At 35.0% G+C, this 16735-nt stretch overlaps 1 protein-coding gene across 1 annotated transcript in view; it reads right to left on the reverse strand.

The window, feature by feature from the left end:
* Window positions 1–16735, reverse strand: part of MORC1 (MORC family CW-type zinc finger 1) — a 72072-nt gene that overhangs the window by 35299 nt on the left and 20038 nt on the right. The window contains exons 8-14 of the mRNA XM_058185199.1: window positions 16413–16518; window positions 13249–13374; window positions 11629–11708; window positions 10969–11033; window positions 2468–2541; window positions 1395–1538; window positions 634–788 (exon numbers count right to left, since the gene is read on the reverse strand). Of these exons, the coding sequence (XP_058041182.1) occupies window positions 634–788; window positions 1395–1538; window positions 2468–2541; window positions 10969–11033; window positions 11629–11708; window positions 13249–13374; window positions 16413–16518 (750 nt within the window). The remainder of the gene's footprint in view (window positions 1–633; window positions 789–1394; window positions 1539–2467; window positions 2542–10968; window positions 11034–11628; window positions 11709–13248; window positions 13375–16412; window positions 16519–16735) is intronic.

Consider the following 16735-nt stretch of genomic DNA (forward strand, 5'->3'; position numbering starts at 1 on the left):
TCTGACAGTGTCATCAAATAGGATAGACACCAGACCCTTTATTTGTGACTCACCTATCTCAATACTATCTAGCAATCACCAGTTATGATATTAACAGTTCAGCCTGATCGAAATAGTGGAGCCACAGACTACTGGCTATAAAGGAGCCAAATAAGTGATCTTTCAGAAGAAACAATGTAATTCTACCCCTTGCCTATTTCGTATATGAGTAATATAAGTTCTGAATAATACTAACAAAATAGTTATTCCGTGTCGTAATATTTATTGGTATACTGTGTATCTACATTCAAGGAGACATTATATATGCATATTACCTGAATATTACAGACATATCATTTCTGCCTTTTCCCCCCTCCATTTCCCCACACTGAGAGGGCAAAATCAGAAATGGTTTCTCTTTTCTGCCTTATTCATTTCCCCATTCTATGAGGGCTCCTACTTGCCTTTAAGTGAATTACAAGTAAAAGCGTCCTTTAAAAAATATGGAAAAGGAGTGAGAAGATGACATCAACGCTGGTGTGCATGACTGTGAGTCTCATTCAGGCCCTCAAGTGTCTCACTGAGGCAGAGCGTCTTAATAGAAATAACATGAGACTATGGTGGTACAAATCATCTTCAACTGTGATTACTTACTTATCCCCATGTCTTTCCAGTATTGAATAAGATAATTTTCCATTGATTTAAGCAAGTGCCTGTATTCCTTAATGTTGGCAAAAGCCTGCTTATTGTGTGTGGGTTCCATAACGTCTAATGGTACATCTATAATTCCCACAACTCCAGCACCAAAACTGTGGAGATGAAAACAGGTGTTAAATATGAAACAATGGGTCATGACTTTAGTCCTAAATGCTTTTATTTGTAACAAATTTCAGAAATTCTGTCAGTGGTGGGTTGCTACCGGTTCTCCCCAGTTCGGGAGAGCCGGTAGCGGAAATCTTGATATGAGAGCAAACCGGTTCGCTCCTAATGTCAGCTGGGCCCTCCCACCCTTCCCCGCGCTATACCTACCTTTAGTCCTTTGTTTTTAGCTCAGCTGTAAGGTGTGGTAGAGTGAATTGCCATGCTGCAGCTGTTTTTTTACTCAATGCGCTTGCGCAAAGCGCAAGTTTGGCACGCATGGAAGCAAAGCAAGCAAGCACATGGCAATTACACACAAAGCGCATGCGCAATGTGAACTGGTGGTAAAACTGGTTAGAACCCACCACTGAATTCTGTGCTCAGTTTTTAAAAAAAAAAAATAATACTTTGTAATTATTTATAATCAGAATTTTGTATATAACCGATCCAATGAAATCAAATAAATGTATTTGATTTATTTAAATCAAATAAAAATAGATAAAATATTTTTAGCAATACAGAAAAGTGATTCTTACATGTTAAAGAAGAAAACTTACAATGGTCCTACATTTTTCTGTGATCCCAATTTCTCGAACATTCTGATCAAGCGATTATTGCTATAGATAAGCATTCCATCTTGACTTCTGTTTTGAATGTTTATTCCAAATATTATAAATAGTCTTTTTGGTCTTCTCAGATTTCTGAAGAAAAACAAAATGAAGAGGGGAGGAAATCCTTTCTCTCCTTTTAATACACACCCATGCATTTGCACCTCCTCTCTCTTTCTATATACTGTATATACATAACATACATACATACATTCAGTACATACAATATATATAGTAAACATCAATGGCAGAGATTCTAGCTTGACCCAGGAGTCTCTTGCTATCGTCAGCAGGATTGGAAGCACTGGAATTAAGAAGTGTGAAGCCATAGCATTTTGGATTAACTGGTATACTAGTTTTGTACCATTTGAAAAGAATGCTGGAATATTGTACCAATGTGTTAACTGTAGGAATGGAGAAAAACCGAGCACTAGGTAATGCCATTTAAGAAATTGAGGATTCTAGTCCAGTTTTAGGCATGAAAATTGGCTGCTCACGAAAGTCACTTTGCTCCACTAATCTCAGAGTTGTTGTTGTTTTAGGAAAAATAGGAAGGAGTATTACATAGGTTCAATGCCTTGAGTTATTTATAAAAATAATAAAGGCTTAATTAAAAATAATCTGAAAAAATGCTGAAGAGACCAAAAGATGTCATCAATTATGAAGCTCAGCAGGACTCATATCTAGATAGTGTTGAACATGTAAAGATTGTGCTCCCATCAAACAATTGTGTAAACTAAAAGATTCCAAACAGGTGCTATAAAGACACATTATCCATATGTGTAAATTGCAGAAACTGAAATAAAGAAATTGAGGCTATTTTTAACACTTAATTTGAATAATTATTGGTCTCAGATGTACTGCAATATCTGTAAAATTGTGAAAATGCAACGAAGCTATGATAACTAGTTTGACTCTAGAACTAATTTTTACAACTATTTGTGATATAAAGTAAACTATTTTGATTTTCTTCAGTTGCAATACCTTTTCAAAAAAGTAAATTATTATATGTCTTAACTTGCCTTTTTTTCTCTTCATTATTTTCTCTTACTCTCTTTTCTTCCTCCAGAGCTTCTCGTAACACAACTTGCAAATACTTTTCCCCCAAAATATCAGAAAGGAAAAAGAAGTTATTTCATTGTTTATGAATGAATGTTTTATTTTGAAGAACATTTTAAGGATAAAGAAGGGATAGGAAAGCTACAGCCGTCAGTTGTACATCGATGATACAGCTCCTGCCTTTTGTAATCGGAGTATATATATTAAAACTAAAATCCAAAACACAAAGTAGACATATCCCTCAAATTCTACCAGAAACCAATGTTTCCCCTTTAATTTCTCGGCTTCAAAAAGGTTATCTGCTTTAGGCTAAACATAGGTATACATAGGTAGCATTTCATTCTACTTTAGCTTGTAAATTAAGGAACAAATTGGGCAAATTTCATTCTTAGATGTTGCCTTGAATTTGTAGACTGCAATCCAGGGGTGAAATGCTACTGGTTTCCTCCGGTTCAGGTGAACCAATAGTGATTAAAAAAATGCTTTAAAAAAGTAAAAAAAAAGTTCCGACGATCACGTGGCACAGCTTTTACAGCATTTTTTTACTATCGGTTTTGGTGAATAGGTAGTAAAAAATGCTTTTAAAAAGCTGTGGTTGTCGGAACCTTTTTACTTTTTAAAGCATTTTTTTACTACCGGTTCGCCTGAACTGGTAGTTTTTATCACTACCGGTTCACCCGAACCACAGCAAACCAGTAGCTCAGGCAAATAGGTAGTAAAAAATGCTTTAAAAAGTTTTAAAAAAAAGGGATACAAGAGTGACTGGTGGTAGTTTTATGGCTGGGGATGCACAGGACTTTAAAAAACCCAACTGCTAGAGAGAGACCATGGAAGCTGTTTTGTTTTGTTTTTAATATGTAGAGAAATTTCTATACAGAAATTAGGGAAAAATCCAGATACAGCAATATATCCAAAGTTTCTCCATCTCTCCTACCTCTCAAAGGACTCCCCCCCCCCACCATTTCTCTTCTAAAGCTATTGTATTTGGTAGCAACCACTTACTCTGCTGTTTACCTACCAATTTTCCATCTCCCCTTTTCTCCCATCCTTCTCCAGCTTTTGACAATGGACTTGACTTACAATCACAAATGAGTCCAGAATTTTGGACATAAAACGTTGTGATTGTAATGTGACTGGACTTGATTTTATGACTGTTTTATGATAGTTCTTAAGTGAGTCACCATGGCTACTAATGAATATGATGGTCATAAATCAGAATCCAGCTTATTCAATGGGTACTTTTTTTGCTGCAAAGTGGAAAAAATGTCACCAAATGCAATCACATGACTGTGGAATGCTGTAACCGGTCATAAGTGTGAACTTGTTACCAAGTGCCCAAAATTTAATCATGTGACTGTGAGGGGGGAGGGGAGGAAGAGAGGAAGGTGAGGCAATTGAAACTTCAAGGATGGGTCGTAAAAACATTTTTCAAGTCTGTAGTAACTTTAAATAATCATTGAGCAACTGGTTGTAAGTCTTGGGCTTTAAACCTTTATCTATCCCTTTTTCAAATCTCAACAGCTTGTTGCTGGGCATACTTCCCTCCAAGTTTTCTTCCCTGATCATTTTTGGCTTCCTGGAGGGCTCCAGCATCTCTCTGTTCCCTTCTACCTTGGTTTTGGGGTAAAGTGCATTTCTCTGTCTGGTTCTTCATTTATCTTCTCCCTGGGAAGCCTTCAGCTAAAATATTCTCCCTCTTGGATCAGGAAACAGCAAGTGCCCACTCAGTGACCCAGCATAATCACACAATGTCTCTCCAGCCACCAATTTCCCTCATAGTCACTTCAAAGCACTTAACTGCCTTTATGCCTCAGAGTGGTGCATGTTCAAATGTAGCAACATGTATTTCCATCTCTCTGGCTCATACCAGTCTCATTTTCCTCAGTAATAGAGGAGGAAAAATAGCCGTCACTTTTAAATTTCAAAGCCTATATATAATGCTTAGCTGTTGAGAATACCGTCTGCATCTACTCCACAAAAACCTTGGAGTTGTCCTCCAAGGTCATATCTGAGCTTGTTCTTCAGAATCATTTCCTCTTATTAGAATTTGCCTATCCTACCCTATCTAGCTGGGACAGGATGTTCCCAGTAGCTATTCCTAAAGAGACTAGAAGAGAGGGAATTTTGAAAATTACATTCTCAGAAGCAGCCGCCTCACAAGGAACAGCTTATCCTTTGAGAATCGCCCCTTCATCTTTTTCTATTTTCCACAGAGCTTTGGAAGACCACAGAAAACTTTTGAAAATGCTAGGATGCAATGTTTTAAGGCATTATAACTAATGTGTAAGGCTTAGAGTTTCTTGAGCAGGTTATGAATTGCTACGAATACATAAATACAAAATCAACCCATACTGCATGGGTTCACAAGACACTTTAGTTGTTAATTAACACAAGTATTTTACTTTCTTGACTTGGAGTATGTAAGACTATTTATGTATAGCATTTAGCACATGGTGGACACTACATATATTTAGCTGGAAGCTTTGAATTATTACTAGAAGTCATAGCTCTTTAAGCATAAAAATTCAGCACAGTAGGGATTAATAACAGGATTATTCCCAAAGAATATAAATAATGATTTAGCGAGGTATAATTAGGCTTCAATTACCATGATGAAATCCAAAATGAAAACTGCTTTCTTAACACTGTTTAAAAATAAATGAACCTAAAGCTAAGATAGCTTAGTGAAAACTTGGCAGTAGTAAACAGGCAATTAACAACATGTGAAAAAATTTCCTACTGTTTAAAGGTCATGTCAGGCAAACTTTCAATAAACTGGAATTAACAATGTTAATAGCCTTTATTTTTCAGCAATTAACCTATCTAACTATCTTAACTAACACAATCAGGAAGCAAGGATGAATGTAGTTTATGTTGAAGTTTTACAGTGTTTTAAAGTTTGGGCTATATTTCTCTTAGAATTTGTGTTACCCACTGTTTTTAATGCAAACAGAAATTGTGTTAGATATTGTAGGGCATAGATTAAAAACTAATAGATTAAAAATTAATTCCTGCCATATTTTGAAAGTTAGTTGAAACAATACTGATCAAGCGTATCAACCCCTTTAATTAAATGCCTATAGTTTTAAAAATAACGTTGTCCCATCCCCTCCCCCCCTTTCTATTCAAACTGCTGGCTTCACAGATTGTGTAACAAGCATAATGGAAAAACCAGTTGTGTATTACTTGTAAAGAGAAATCTGTTCCAGTGATACACATATAATTCCTTCTAAATTGGATTACTGCAACATGGTCTTTGCACACAGCCCTTGCATCTGACCTAAACATAGCAGACCACATGGTGAATAAAACTGCTCACAGACCTGTCGCATCTCACATGTAGAGTACTACTATATTGAACTGATTATTTCCCAATCAAATCAAAGTATTTAATTTAGTGTAAACTTCTCTTACATGATTTAATTATCCAGAGCCATATAGTCTTTTCCATGCCTTAAGTCTTTGAAAGAATAAGTTTTGTATACCTCATGTACCTAATAGTAAATTCTCTTTTATATTTCAGGGTACAGCCTTCTCTAGTAAATATAAAATATCCTTATCACCACTTTATTTTATCTAGGCCTTTTTGAGTTTATAGAAAATTAGAGGTTTATGCATATATTTTTTAGTTATGTGATCAGCTGCCTAAAACCATTTGGGAATTAGCAGCATATTTGTAAATAAAAGGTAAATATAAAATAAAAAATATATAGAATCATTTAATTATATCTTTTTGACTGAAACTCAATTAAACCCTTAAATTCACAGTTCTATGAAGTTACAGAATACAGAATAACAGAAGACATATTGGAAGTCTTCTAGTCCAACCCCCTGCCTAGGCAGGAAACCCTACACCACTACAGACAAATGGTTATCTAATATCTTCTTAAAAATTTCCAGTGTTGGAGTATTCACAACTTCTGGAGGCAAGTTGTTCCATTGATTAATTGTTCTAACTGTCAGGAAATTTCTCCTTAGTTCTAGGTTGCTTCTCTCCTTAATTAGTTTCCACCCATTGCTTCTTATCCTGCCCCCAGGTGTTTTGGAGAATAGCTTGACTCCCTCTTCTTTGTGGCAGCCCCTGAAATATTGGAACCCTGCTTTCATGTCACCCTTGGTCCTTCTTTTCATTAAACTAGACATACCTAGTTCCTGAAACCGTTCTTCATATATTTTATCCTCCAGTTCCCTAATCATCTTTGCTGCTCTTCTCTGCACTCTTTCTAGAGTCTCCACATCTTTTTTACATTGTGGTGACCAAAACTGGATGAAGTATTCCAAGTGTGGCCTTACCAAGGCATTATAATGTGGTATTTACACTTTACGTGATCTTGATTCTATCCCAGTTTATGCAGCCTAGAACTGTGCAGCTTTTTTGGCAGCTGCTGCACATTGCTGGCTCATATTTAAATGGTTGTCCACTAGGACTCCAAAATCCCTCTCATAGTTACTACTTCTGAGCGAGGTACCACATATACTGTACCTGTGCATTTTGTTTTTCTTGCATAGATGTAGAACCTTACTTTTTTCACCACTGAATTTCATTTTGTTATATAGCAACCAATGTTCAAGTCTGTCAAGATCCTTCTGTATCTTAAGCCTATTTTCTGAAGTGTTGGCTATTCCCTCTAGCTTGATATTGTCTGCAAATTTGATGAGTTCCCCATCTATCCCCTCCTCCAAATCTTTGATGAAGATGTTGACGAGTACTGGGCCTAAAACAGAGCCTTGGGGTACCCCACTGCATATTTCCCTCCATGTAAATGCAGTTCCATTGAGGACTACATTTTGAATGAGGTTGGTCAGCCAGTTACCAATCCATCTGGTGGTGATGCTGTCTAACCCACATTTTTCTTTTTTATTTAATAGTAGGTTATGGTCTACTTTATCAAATGCCTTATTGAAGTCCAAATAAATTATATCAACAGCATTCCCCTGGTCTAGTAATTTTGTCACTTTGATAACATTAGTCTGGCATGATCTGTTTCTGACAAACCTATGTTGGCTTTTGGAGTTTCTATGAAGTTTGCAATACAGTTTTTCAAATAAAAATTTTATACACTTTATGTATCGCATATATGTATCCAAAGACATATCAGAATCTTGCTTGGACAGGATGTTCCCAGTAGCTATTCCTAAAGAGACTAGAAGAGAGGGAATTTTGAAAATTACATTCTCAGAAGCAGCCGCCTCACAAGGAACAGCTTATCCTTTGAGAATCGCCCCTTCATCTTTTTCTATTTTCCACAGAGCTTTGGAAGACTGAATTTGGAAGACCACAGAAAATTTTTGAAAATGCTAGGATGCAATGTTTTAAGGCATTATAACTAATGTGTACGGCTTAGAGTTGCTTGAGCAGGTTACGAATTGCTACGAATACATAAATACAAAATCAACCCATACTGCATGGGTTCACAAGACACTTTAGTTGTTAATTAACACAAGTATTTTACTTTCTTGACTTGGAGTATGTAAGACTATTTATGTATAGCATTTAGCACATGGTGGACACTACATATATTTAGCTGGAAGCTTTGAATTATTAGTAGAAGTCATAGCTCTTTAAGCATAAAAATTCAGCACAGTAGGGATTAATTACAGGATTATTCCCAAAGAATATAAATAATGATTTAGCGAGGTATAATTAGGCTTCAATTACCATGATGAAATCCAAAATGAAAACTGCTTTCTTAACACTGTTTAAAAATAAATGAACCTAAAGCTAAGATAGCTTAGTGAAAACTTGGCAGTAGTAAACAGGCAATTAACAACATGTGAAAAAATTTCCTACTGTTTAAAGGTCATGTCAGGCAAACTTTCAATAAACTGGAATTAACAATGTTAATAGCCTTTATTTTTCAGCAATTAACCTATCTAACTATCTTAACTAACACAATCAGGAAGCAAGGATGAATGTAGTTTATATTGAAGTTTTACAGTGTTTTAAAGTTTGGGCCATATTTCTCTTAGAATTTGTGTTACCCACTGTTTTTAATGCAAACAGAAATTGTGTTAGATATTGTAGGGCATAGATTAAAAACTAATAGATTAAAAATTAATTCCTGCCATATTTTGAAAGGTAGTTGAAACAATACTGATCAAGCATATCAACTCCTTTAATTAGATGCCTATAGTTTTAAAAATAACGTTGTCCCCTCCCCTCCCCCCTTTCTATTCAAACTGCTGGCTTCACAGATTGGGTAACAAGCGTAATGGAAAAACCAGTTGTATATTACTTGTAAAGAGAAATCTGTTCCAGTGATACACATATAATTCCTTCTAAATTGGATTACTGCAACATGGTCTTTGCACACAGCCCTTGCATCTGACCTAAACATAGCAAACCACATGGTGAATAAAACTGCTCACAGACCTGTCGCATCTCACATGTAGAGTACTACTATATTGAACTGATTATTTCCCAATCAAATCAAAGTATTTAATTTAGTGTAAACTTCTCTTACATGATTTAATTACCCAGAGCCATATAGTCTGTTCCATGCCTTAAGTCTTTGAAAGAATAAGTTTTGTATACCTCATGTACCTAATAGTAAATTCTCTTTTATATTTCAGGGTACAGCCTTCTCTAGTAAATATAAAATATCCTTATCACCACTTTATTTTATCTAGGCCTTTTTGAGTTTATAGAAGGTTAGAGGTTTATGCATATATTTTTTATTTATGTGATCAGCTGCCCAAAACCATTTGGGAATTAGCAGCATATTTGTAAATAAAAGGTAAATATAACATAAAAAATATATAGAATCATTTAATTATATCTTTTTGACTGAAACTCAATTAAACCCTTAAATTCAAAGTTCTATGAAGTTACAGAATACAGAATAACAGAAGACATATTGGAGGTCTTCTAGTCCAGCCCCCTGCCTAGGCAGGAAACCCTACACCACTACAGACTAATGGTTATCTAATATCTTCTTAAAAATTTCCAGTGTTGGAGTATTCACAACTTCTGGAGGCAAGTTGTTCCATTGATTAATTGTTCTAACTGTCAGGAAATTTCTCCTTAGTTCTAGGTTCTTCTCTTCTTAATTAGTTTCCACCCATTGCTTCTTATCCTGCCCCCAGGTGTTTTGGAGAATAGCTTGACTCCCTCTTCTTTGTGCCAGCCCCTGAGATATTGGAACCCTGCTTTCATGTCACCCTTGGTCCTTCTTTTCATTAAACTAGACATACCTAGTTCCTGAAAGTGTTCTTCATATATTTTATCCTCCAGTTCCCTAATCATCTTTGCTGCTCTTCTCTGCACTCTTTCTAGAGTCTCCACATCTTTTTTACATCGTGGTGACCAAAACTGGATGCAGTATTCCAAGTGTGGCCTTACCAAGGCATTATAACGTGGTATTTACACTTTACGTGATCTTGATTCTATCCCAGTTTATGCAGCCTAGAACTGTGCAGCTTTTTTGGCAGCTGCTGCACATTGCTGGCTCATATTTAAATGGTTGTCCACTAGGACTCCAAAATCCCTCTCATAGTTACTACTTCTGAGCGAGGTACCACATATACTGTACCTGTGCATTTTGTTTTTCTTGCATAGATGTAGAACCTTACTTTTTTCACCACTGAATTTCATTTTGTTATATAGCAACCAATGTTCAAGTCTGTCAAGATCCTTCTGTATCTTAAGCCTATTTTCTGGAGTGTTGGCTATTCCCTCTAGCTTAATATCGTCTGCAAATTTGATGAGTTCCCCATCTATCCCCTCCTCCAAATCTTTGATGAAGATGTTGAAGAGTACTGGGCCTAAAACAGAGCCTTGGGGTACCCCACTGCATATTTCCCTCCATGTAAATGCAGTTCCATTGAGGACTACATTTTGAATGAGGTTGGTCAGCCAGTTATGAATCCATCTGGTGGTGATGCTGTCTAACCCACATTTTTCTATTTTATTTAATAGTAGGTTATGGTCTACTTTATCAAATGCCTTATTGAAGTCCAAATAAATTATATCAACAGCATTCCCCTGGTCTAGTAATTTTGTCACTTTGTCAAATAATGCAATAAGATTAGTCTGGCATGATCTGTTTCTGACAAACCTATGTTGGCTTTTGGAGTTTCTATGAAGTTTGCAATACAGTTTTTCAAATAAAAATTTTATACACTTTATGTATCGCATATATGTATCCAAAGACATATCTTGCTTGCAAAGACTTATCTTGCTTGCAAAAAATGCGGGTTCCGCAAAATAGTATAAATGTGCATTTAAAGAAGCAATATGTACAGGTATACTGAAAACCAGAAAATATTTTTTGGCATTGAAAATAATATGGCTATCTACAAGCCAATGTAATACTGAGAAGTGTTTGTCTCACATCTCCAATTCCATATTTATAACTCCAATTCATTTCAGTGAGCCTTTTACTGGGGATATCAAAAAAGATACTGATCTCTGAAAAGAAAACTTCAGATAAATATAATATAAATGTTATTCCTGGTTCAATACCTCAGTATCTTCAGACAAGGAAAGTTGTTTTAGTCTGCCTTTTACATCTGCCACAGCATTTTCAGCTACAAGCATAAGCAAAATAATTTGTTAAACTATTTGGGAGAAATGCTTCTTCAATCTATGTGACATACAAAGCAAAACTATTGAAGTTGACTCTAGTTGGTACCTGATTTATGATCATTTCACGAACAGGGATAGCACAAAAGATCTCCCTGCATTGGGATTGATGTCTGAACATGCCTTGATTCAATTCAAAGTTAGTTTTGTAGGGGTGAGAAGCTGGAGTAAAACTGATGAAACTTTTCCTTTTTTCATATTTTGTGACATTTTCTTTTCACTTGCAATTCTCCCTTATTTGCAACTTATATTTTAAAAGTAACATTTTTGTATTCTATTATTGCATAGGTATTAACTACTGATTTCCCAAAAGATGTAGTGATTTCTCTTTAGCCCATACTATTTTTTTCCTGAGGGTGAAAAAAAAAATTAGGCAAGTTTCAAACAAATAAGGGATTAAAGAAGTTCCTAAATTTTTAAAAGCTTATCCTAATAGCTGCAAAAGTTCTCACAATGGGAAAATGTCTGTCAACTATTTTTCTTTATTGTTATGGAAAAAATAATGCTGTAAAAAAACCCAATTTAAACACTACTGCATACCAGCCTTCAATTCCATTTGTGCCTTCTGTAATTCACGAGTGGCAATTTGTTTGAATGAAGATGATATATATGGATACATCCTATTAAAACATAAAACATGAATTTCACAGAATTAGTATGCATACAAGGGTCAGTCTGGTGTAATGGTTAAGCCACCTGGCTAGAAACCAGGATTGTGAGTGCTTGTCCTGCTTTAGGCACAGAGCCAGCTGGATAACTTTGAGCCAATCCTTCTCAGCCCTAGGAAGCAGGAATGCCAACTACTTTCAAAATCTTGTCAAAAAAATTTGTAGGGACCAGATAATTGCCAGGAATCAAAAGCACACAAACAAAAAAGCATGTATCTTATTTACAACAATTCTGCAAATTAAGCCTTGATTATTTGCATTATTCAGCAGTATTCTTTCAGAAACATTTCTAAAACACATTCAGTAAAATAGAATTCAAAGCAATAAGAGTAAACCAAATAAAACCTTTCCCTGTTGCTAAAGTGATTATCTGATTTAAAGTGTTAAAGCCTATCCCTGTTGCTAAAGGGATTATCTGATTTAAACTGTTCCAAACTCTAGGTCACAGTTGATTTACTGTTAGAGTATTTGTCTTAGATTATGAATTATTCTAAATCAAAATCTGTGAAAATATTTACAGACGTCTCATCCTGGACATAAAAATGTGGACATAAACTGTTTCAATTCCTACCCTCAAAATGAAGCTAAAGAGCACTGCACACCAGAACAATTAGACACAAGAACAGTTTTTTCCCGAACGCCATCACTCTGCTAAACAAATAATTCCCGCAACACTGTCAAACTATTACTAAATCTGCACTACTATTAATCTTCTCATCATTCCCATCACCCATCTCCTTCTACTTATGACTGCATGACTGTAACTTTGTTGCTTGTATCCTTACGATTTATATTGATATTGTTTGCTGACTGCTTATTTGTATCCTATGACTATCATTAAGGGTTGTACCTTATGATACTTGATTAACGTATCTTTTCTTTTATGTATGCTGAGAGCATATGCACCAAGACAAATCACACTTGGCCAATAAAAAATTCTATTCTATCAGTCTATCAGTTTGTCACTGGGGCCAAAGAAGTAAATCAATCAATCAGAAAAGACCGGAAGGGACCTTGGAGGACCCTATACCATTTCAGTTAGATGGCTGTACAGTCTCTTCTTAAAAACCTCCAGTGATAGAGCACCTACAAGCTGTTCCATTGGTTAATTGTCCTCACTGGTAGGAAGTTTTTCCTTAATTCCAGGTTGCTTTTCTCCTTGATTAGTTTCCATCCATTGTTTCTTGTCTTGCCTTCTGATGCTTTGGAAAATAAATTGACCCCTTTTTCTTTGTGGCAGCCTCTCAAATACTGGAATACTGCTATCATGTTACCCCTAGTCCTTCTTTTTTCTAGACTGGCCAACTCAATTCCTAAAACCGTTCTTCATACATTTTTGTCTCCAGGCCTTTAATCATCTTAATTTCTCTTCTTTGCATTTTTTCTAGAGTCTCAACATCTTTTTTGTAATATGGTGATCTAATACTTTCAGGGACATTGTTTTGAACATTTTAAATATGTGCCTTTATAACAGTAAGCAAAGCTGACTCACCTGGGCCTGTAAAAACAGTAAAGCAAATGCTTGGTTTTGACTCTCTCAGCTTGAATGAATATCCTCATTCGTGGGTTGAGATATAATATAGCTGTATAAGCTCTTAACGATTTTTCTTCTGGATAGCTGGTGTAGAAAACATTTTAAGGCCAAATAAATTTCAATTAGAGAATTGTACCAGACAGAGACAATATAGTGTACCACCAATGTAAAAGAAAACATACAAAGCAATCAGAAAAACTTCAATTCCTTCCCAAGAAAGGCATATAAAACATTTTTTGGGATTTTGGAAAGAACCTACTGGAGGCAACTAAGAACAAAAATATTCTTCATATGCTTGGCTAAACAGCAAGGTGCAACACGACTAATAATTTAAGATTATGTTTATTTTTCCAAGATAATAAAAAGTGTTTGGTGAATATATTTTCAAAAAATGTGTAGTACCATGATGGGCAGAAACTTCTATGGAAAGAATGAATTTAGGAATCTACCTTTCAAATAGATATGTAATACATATATGATCTGTAGATATCAGATTTCATAACAAATTTGCTACTTGTAAAAATATTTAGCTTGCATAATATTAACTTATACTTTCTTTTTCATAACAACTTACTTCTCTGAGATCCTATCAGTCAATATATCCTTCTCATCTGTTAGAATATCAAGTTCTGGCTCCCCATTCAATGCGAGTTTCAGATTGTATATCACAAGCAGAGTTCCTAGGTATGAATATGTAAATAACAGGTTGTATTGGTTCCCCCCCACACTCCAAAATATCTTACAATGTCAGTGAAGATTCACTATAAAGGATAACTAGAATAGCTTATCTTTTTTCTGAACTGTCTACAGGTATGTATGGATACTTGAGAACTCTACGTTAAGATGCCTCTCTTTGGATGCAACTCAATTTTTAAGAATATACAATAGAAGACACTATTTTTGTTATCGCCAGAAAAACAGAATTTTATTACTCCTGTAATATGTGAAATGTGGAGTTCAAAGTGGTTTCTGGCAGTAAAGCAATATCAGCATGATCTTTTTATACAGTCCTCCTGCTGTCATAAAATAGGGATGTATACATCTTTCTCGTAAAATTTGTTTAGCTAGATCTTACACTTCTCACTGAAAAGCATGTACATAAATTTATGAAGTAAACCACTTTGTGAACATTTATAGGGAAAACACAAAAAAAAGTCATCACAAGGGTCCTTTAAATATAAAATACATTATTCAGAAAATATATTTTTTGTTTTATCTGTAGTAGAAAGGCACATTGATTTCTATTTAAAAGTAATTTTATTTAGAATTGGCTTTAAATGGGTAATCGAAACACGGCCTTCCAAGTCAATTATTAAATCTACATAATCTGCAAGACCATTTTAGTTTTCTCTCTAAAATGATTATATCTGCAAATCATAGAAGTCAGCCTGGCCAGGTACCATGGAATTAGTTAAAATATTTAGCTTGCATAATATTAACTTATACTTTCTTTTTCATAACAACTTACTTCTCTGAGATCCTATCAGTCAATATATCCTTCTCATCTGTTAGAATATCAAGTTCTGGCTCCCCATTCAATGCGAGTTTCAGATTGTATATCACAAGCAGAGTTCCTAGGTATGAATATGTAAATAACAGGTTGTATTGGTTCCCCCCCACACTCCAAAATATCTTACAATGTCAGTGAAGATTCACTATAAAGGATAACTAGAATAGCTTATCTTTTTTCTGAACTGTCTACAGGTATGTATGGATACTTGAGAACTCTACGTTAAGATGCCTCTCTTTGGATGCAACTCAATTTTTAAGAATATACAATAGAAGACACTATTTTTGTTATCGCCAGAAAAACAGAATTTTATTACTCCTGTAATATGTGAAATGTGGAGTTCAAAGTGGCTTCTGACAGTAAAGCAATATCAGCATGATCTTTTTATACAGTCCTCCTGCTGTCATAAAATAGGGATGTATACATCTTTCTCGTAAAATTTGTTTAGCTAGATCTTACACTTCTCACTGAAAAGCATGTACATAAATTTATGAAGTAAACCACTTTGTGAACATTTATAGGGAAAACACAAAAAAAAGTCATCACAAGGGTCCTTTAAATATAAAATACATTATTCAGAAAATATATTTTTTGTTTTATCTGTAGTAGAAAGGCACATTGATTTCTATTTAAAAGTAATTTTATTTAGAATTGGCTTTAAATGGGTAATCGAAACACGGCCTTCCAAGTCAATTATTAAATCTACATAATCTGCAAGACCATTTTTAGTTTTCCTTTAATTATTCTCTAGACTGGAAGTTTTCTTTACATTGGTATATTAGTCAACAACAAATGAGGGCCTTCATACATGCACACAGCAACTGAAAATTGGCCAGCGGTAAAGAACATACAGGCTGCCTAATAGTTCCAATTTCTCAAGATACTGATGGTCAGGATATGCAGAATGCTTTCTCTCTAATTCTAAAGTCTATATTCCATTCTAAGGAGGTGCAGGTGTAACTTATGGGTAAGAGTTCCAGGGAGGAATCTGTGAAGTTCTGAAGATGCTTAAGGATCAACATAAAATTCTTTATTGTACTTGCTAATCGCAGCCATTGTCTGTTTCAGTGTTGAAACAATAGCGCCTTTAGTTTATTGGGGTTTTTTGTGTTGTTTTGCTAATTGCTACAGTCTCAATTGACCTATATTAATTCTGCTACGTGCCTTGGTCCAGTTCACAGTACTCATGCTACTGCTTAAGGCAACGATCTGCAGAAGACAGAGCAATATTGGTATATGTGGATTTAATATTTAAATGTTAAACTCACCTGCTTTTCCATAAATGGCATTAAACTGTTTCATCAATTCATCTTCATTATTAAAAGGAGAATATTTGCAAATTATGGACAATTGTGTAGGAAATTTCTCAGGATCATCTATTACTGAGTCCTTGTATCACTTGACCATGAAAGGATTGGCACTATGACCTATAACCAAGAACATTAGAGTACAGGTTTTCCTAGACTTACAACAGTTCATTTCGTGACCTTTCAAATAGATATGTAATACATATATGATCTGTAGATATCAGATTTCATAACAAATTTGCTACTTGTAAAAATATTTAGCTTGCATAATATTAACTTATACTTTCTTTTTCATAACAACTTACTTCTCTGAGATCCTATCAGTCAATATATCCTTCTCATCTGTTAGAATATCAAGTTCTGGCTCCCCATTCAATGCGAGTTTCAGATTGTATATCACAAGCAGAGTTCCTAGGTATGAATATGTAAATAACAGGTTGTATTGGTTCCCCCCCACACTCCAAAATATCTTACAATGTCAGTGAAGATTCACTATAAAGGATAACTAGAATAGCTTATCTTTTTTCTGAACTGTCTACAGGTATGTATGGATACTTGAGAACTCTACGTTAAGATGCCTCTCTTTGGATGCAACTCAATTTTTAAGAATATACAATAGAAGACACTA

The sequence above is a fragment of the Ahaetulla prasina genome, chromosome 5 (assembly GCF_028640845.1).
Source record: "Ahaetulla prasina isolate Xishuangbanna chromosome 5, ASM2864084v1, whole genome shotgun sequence".
NCBI classification, from domain to species: domain Eukaryota; kingdom Metazoa; phylum Chordata; class Lepidosauria; order Squamata; family Colubridae; genus Ahaetulla; species Ahaetulla prasina.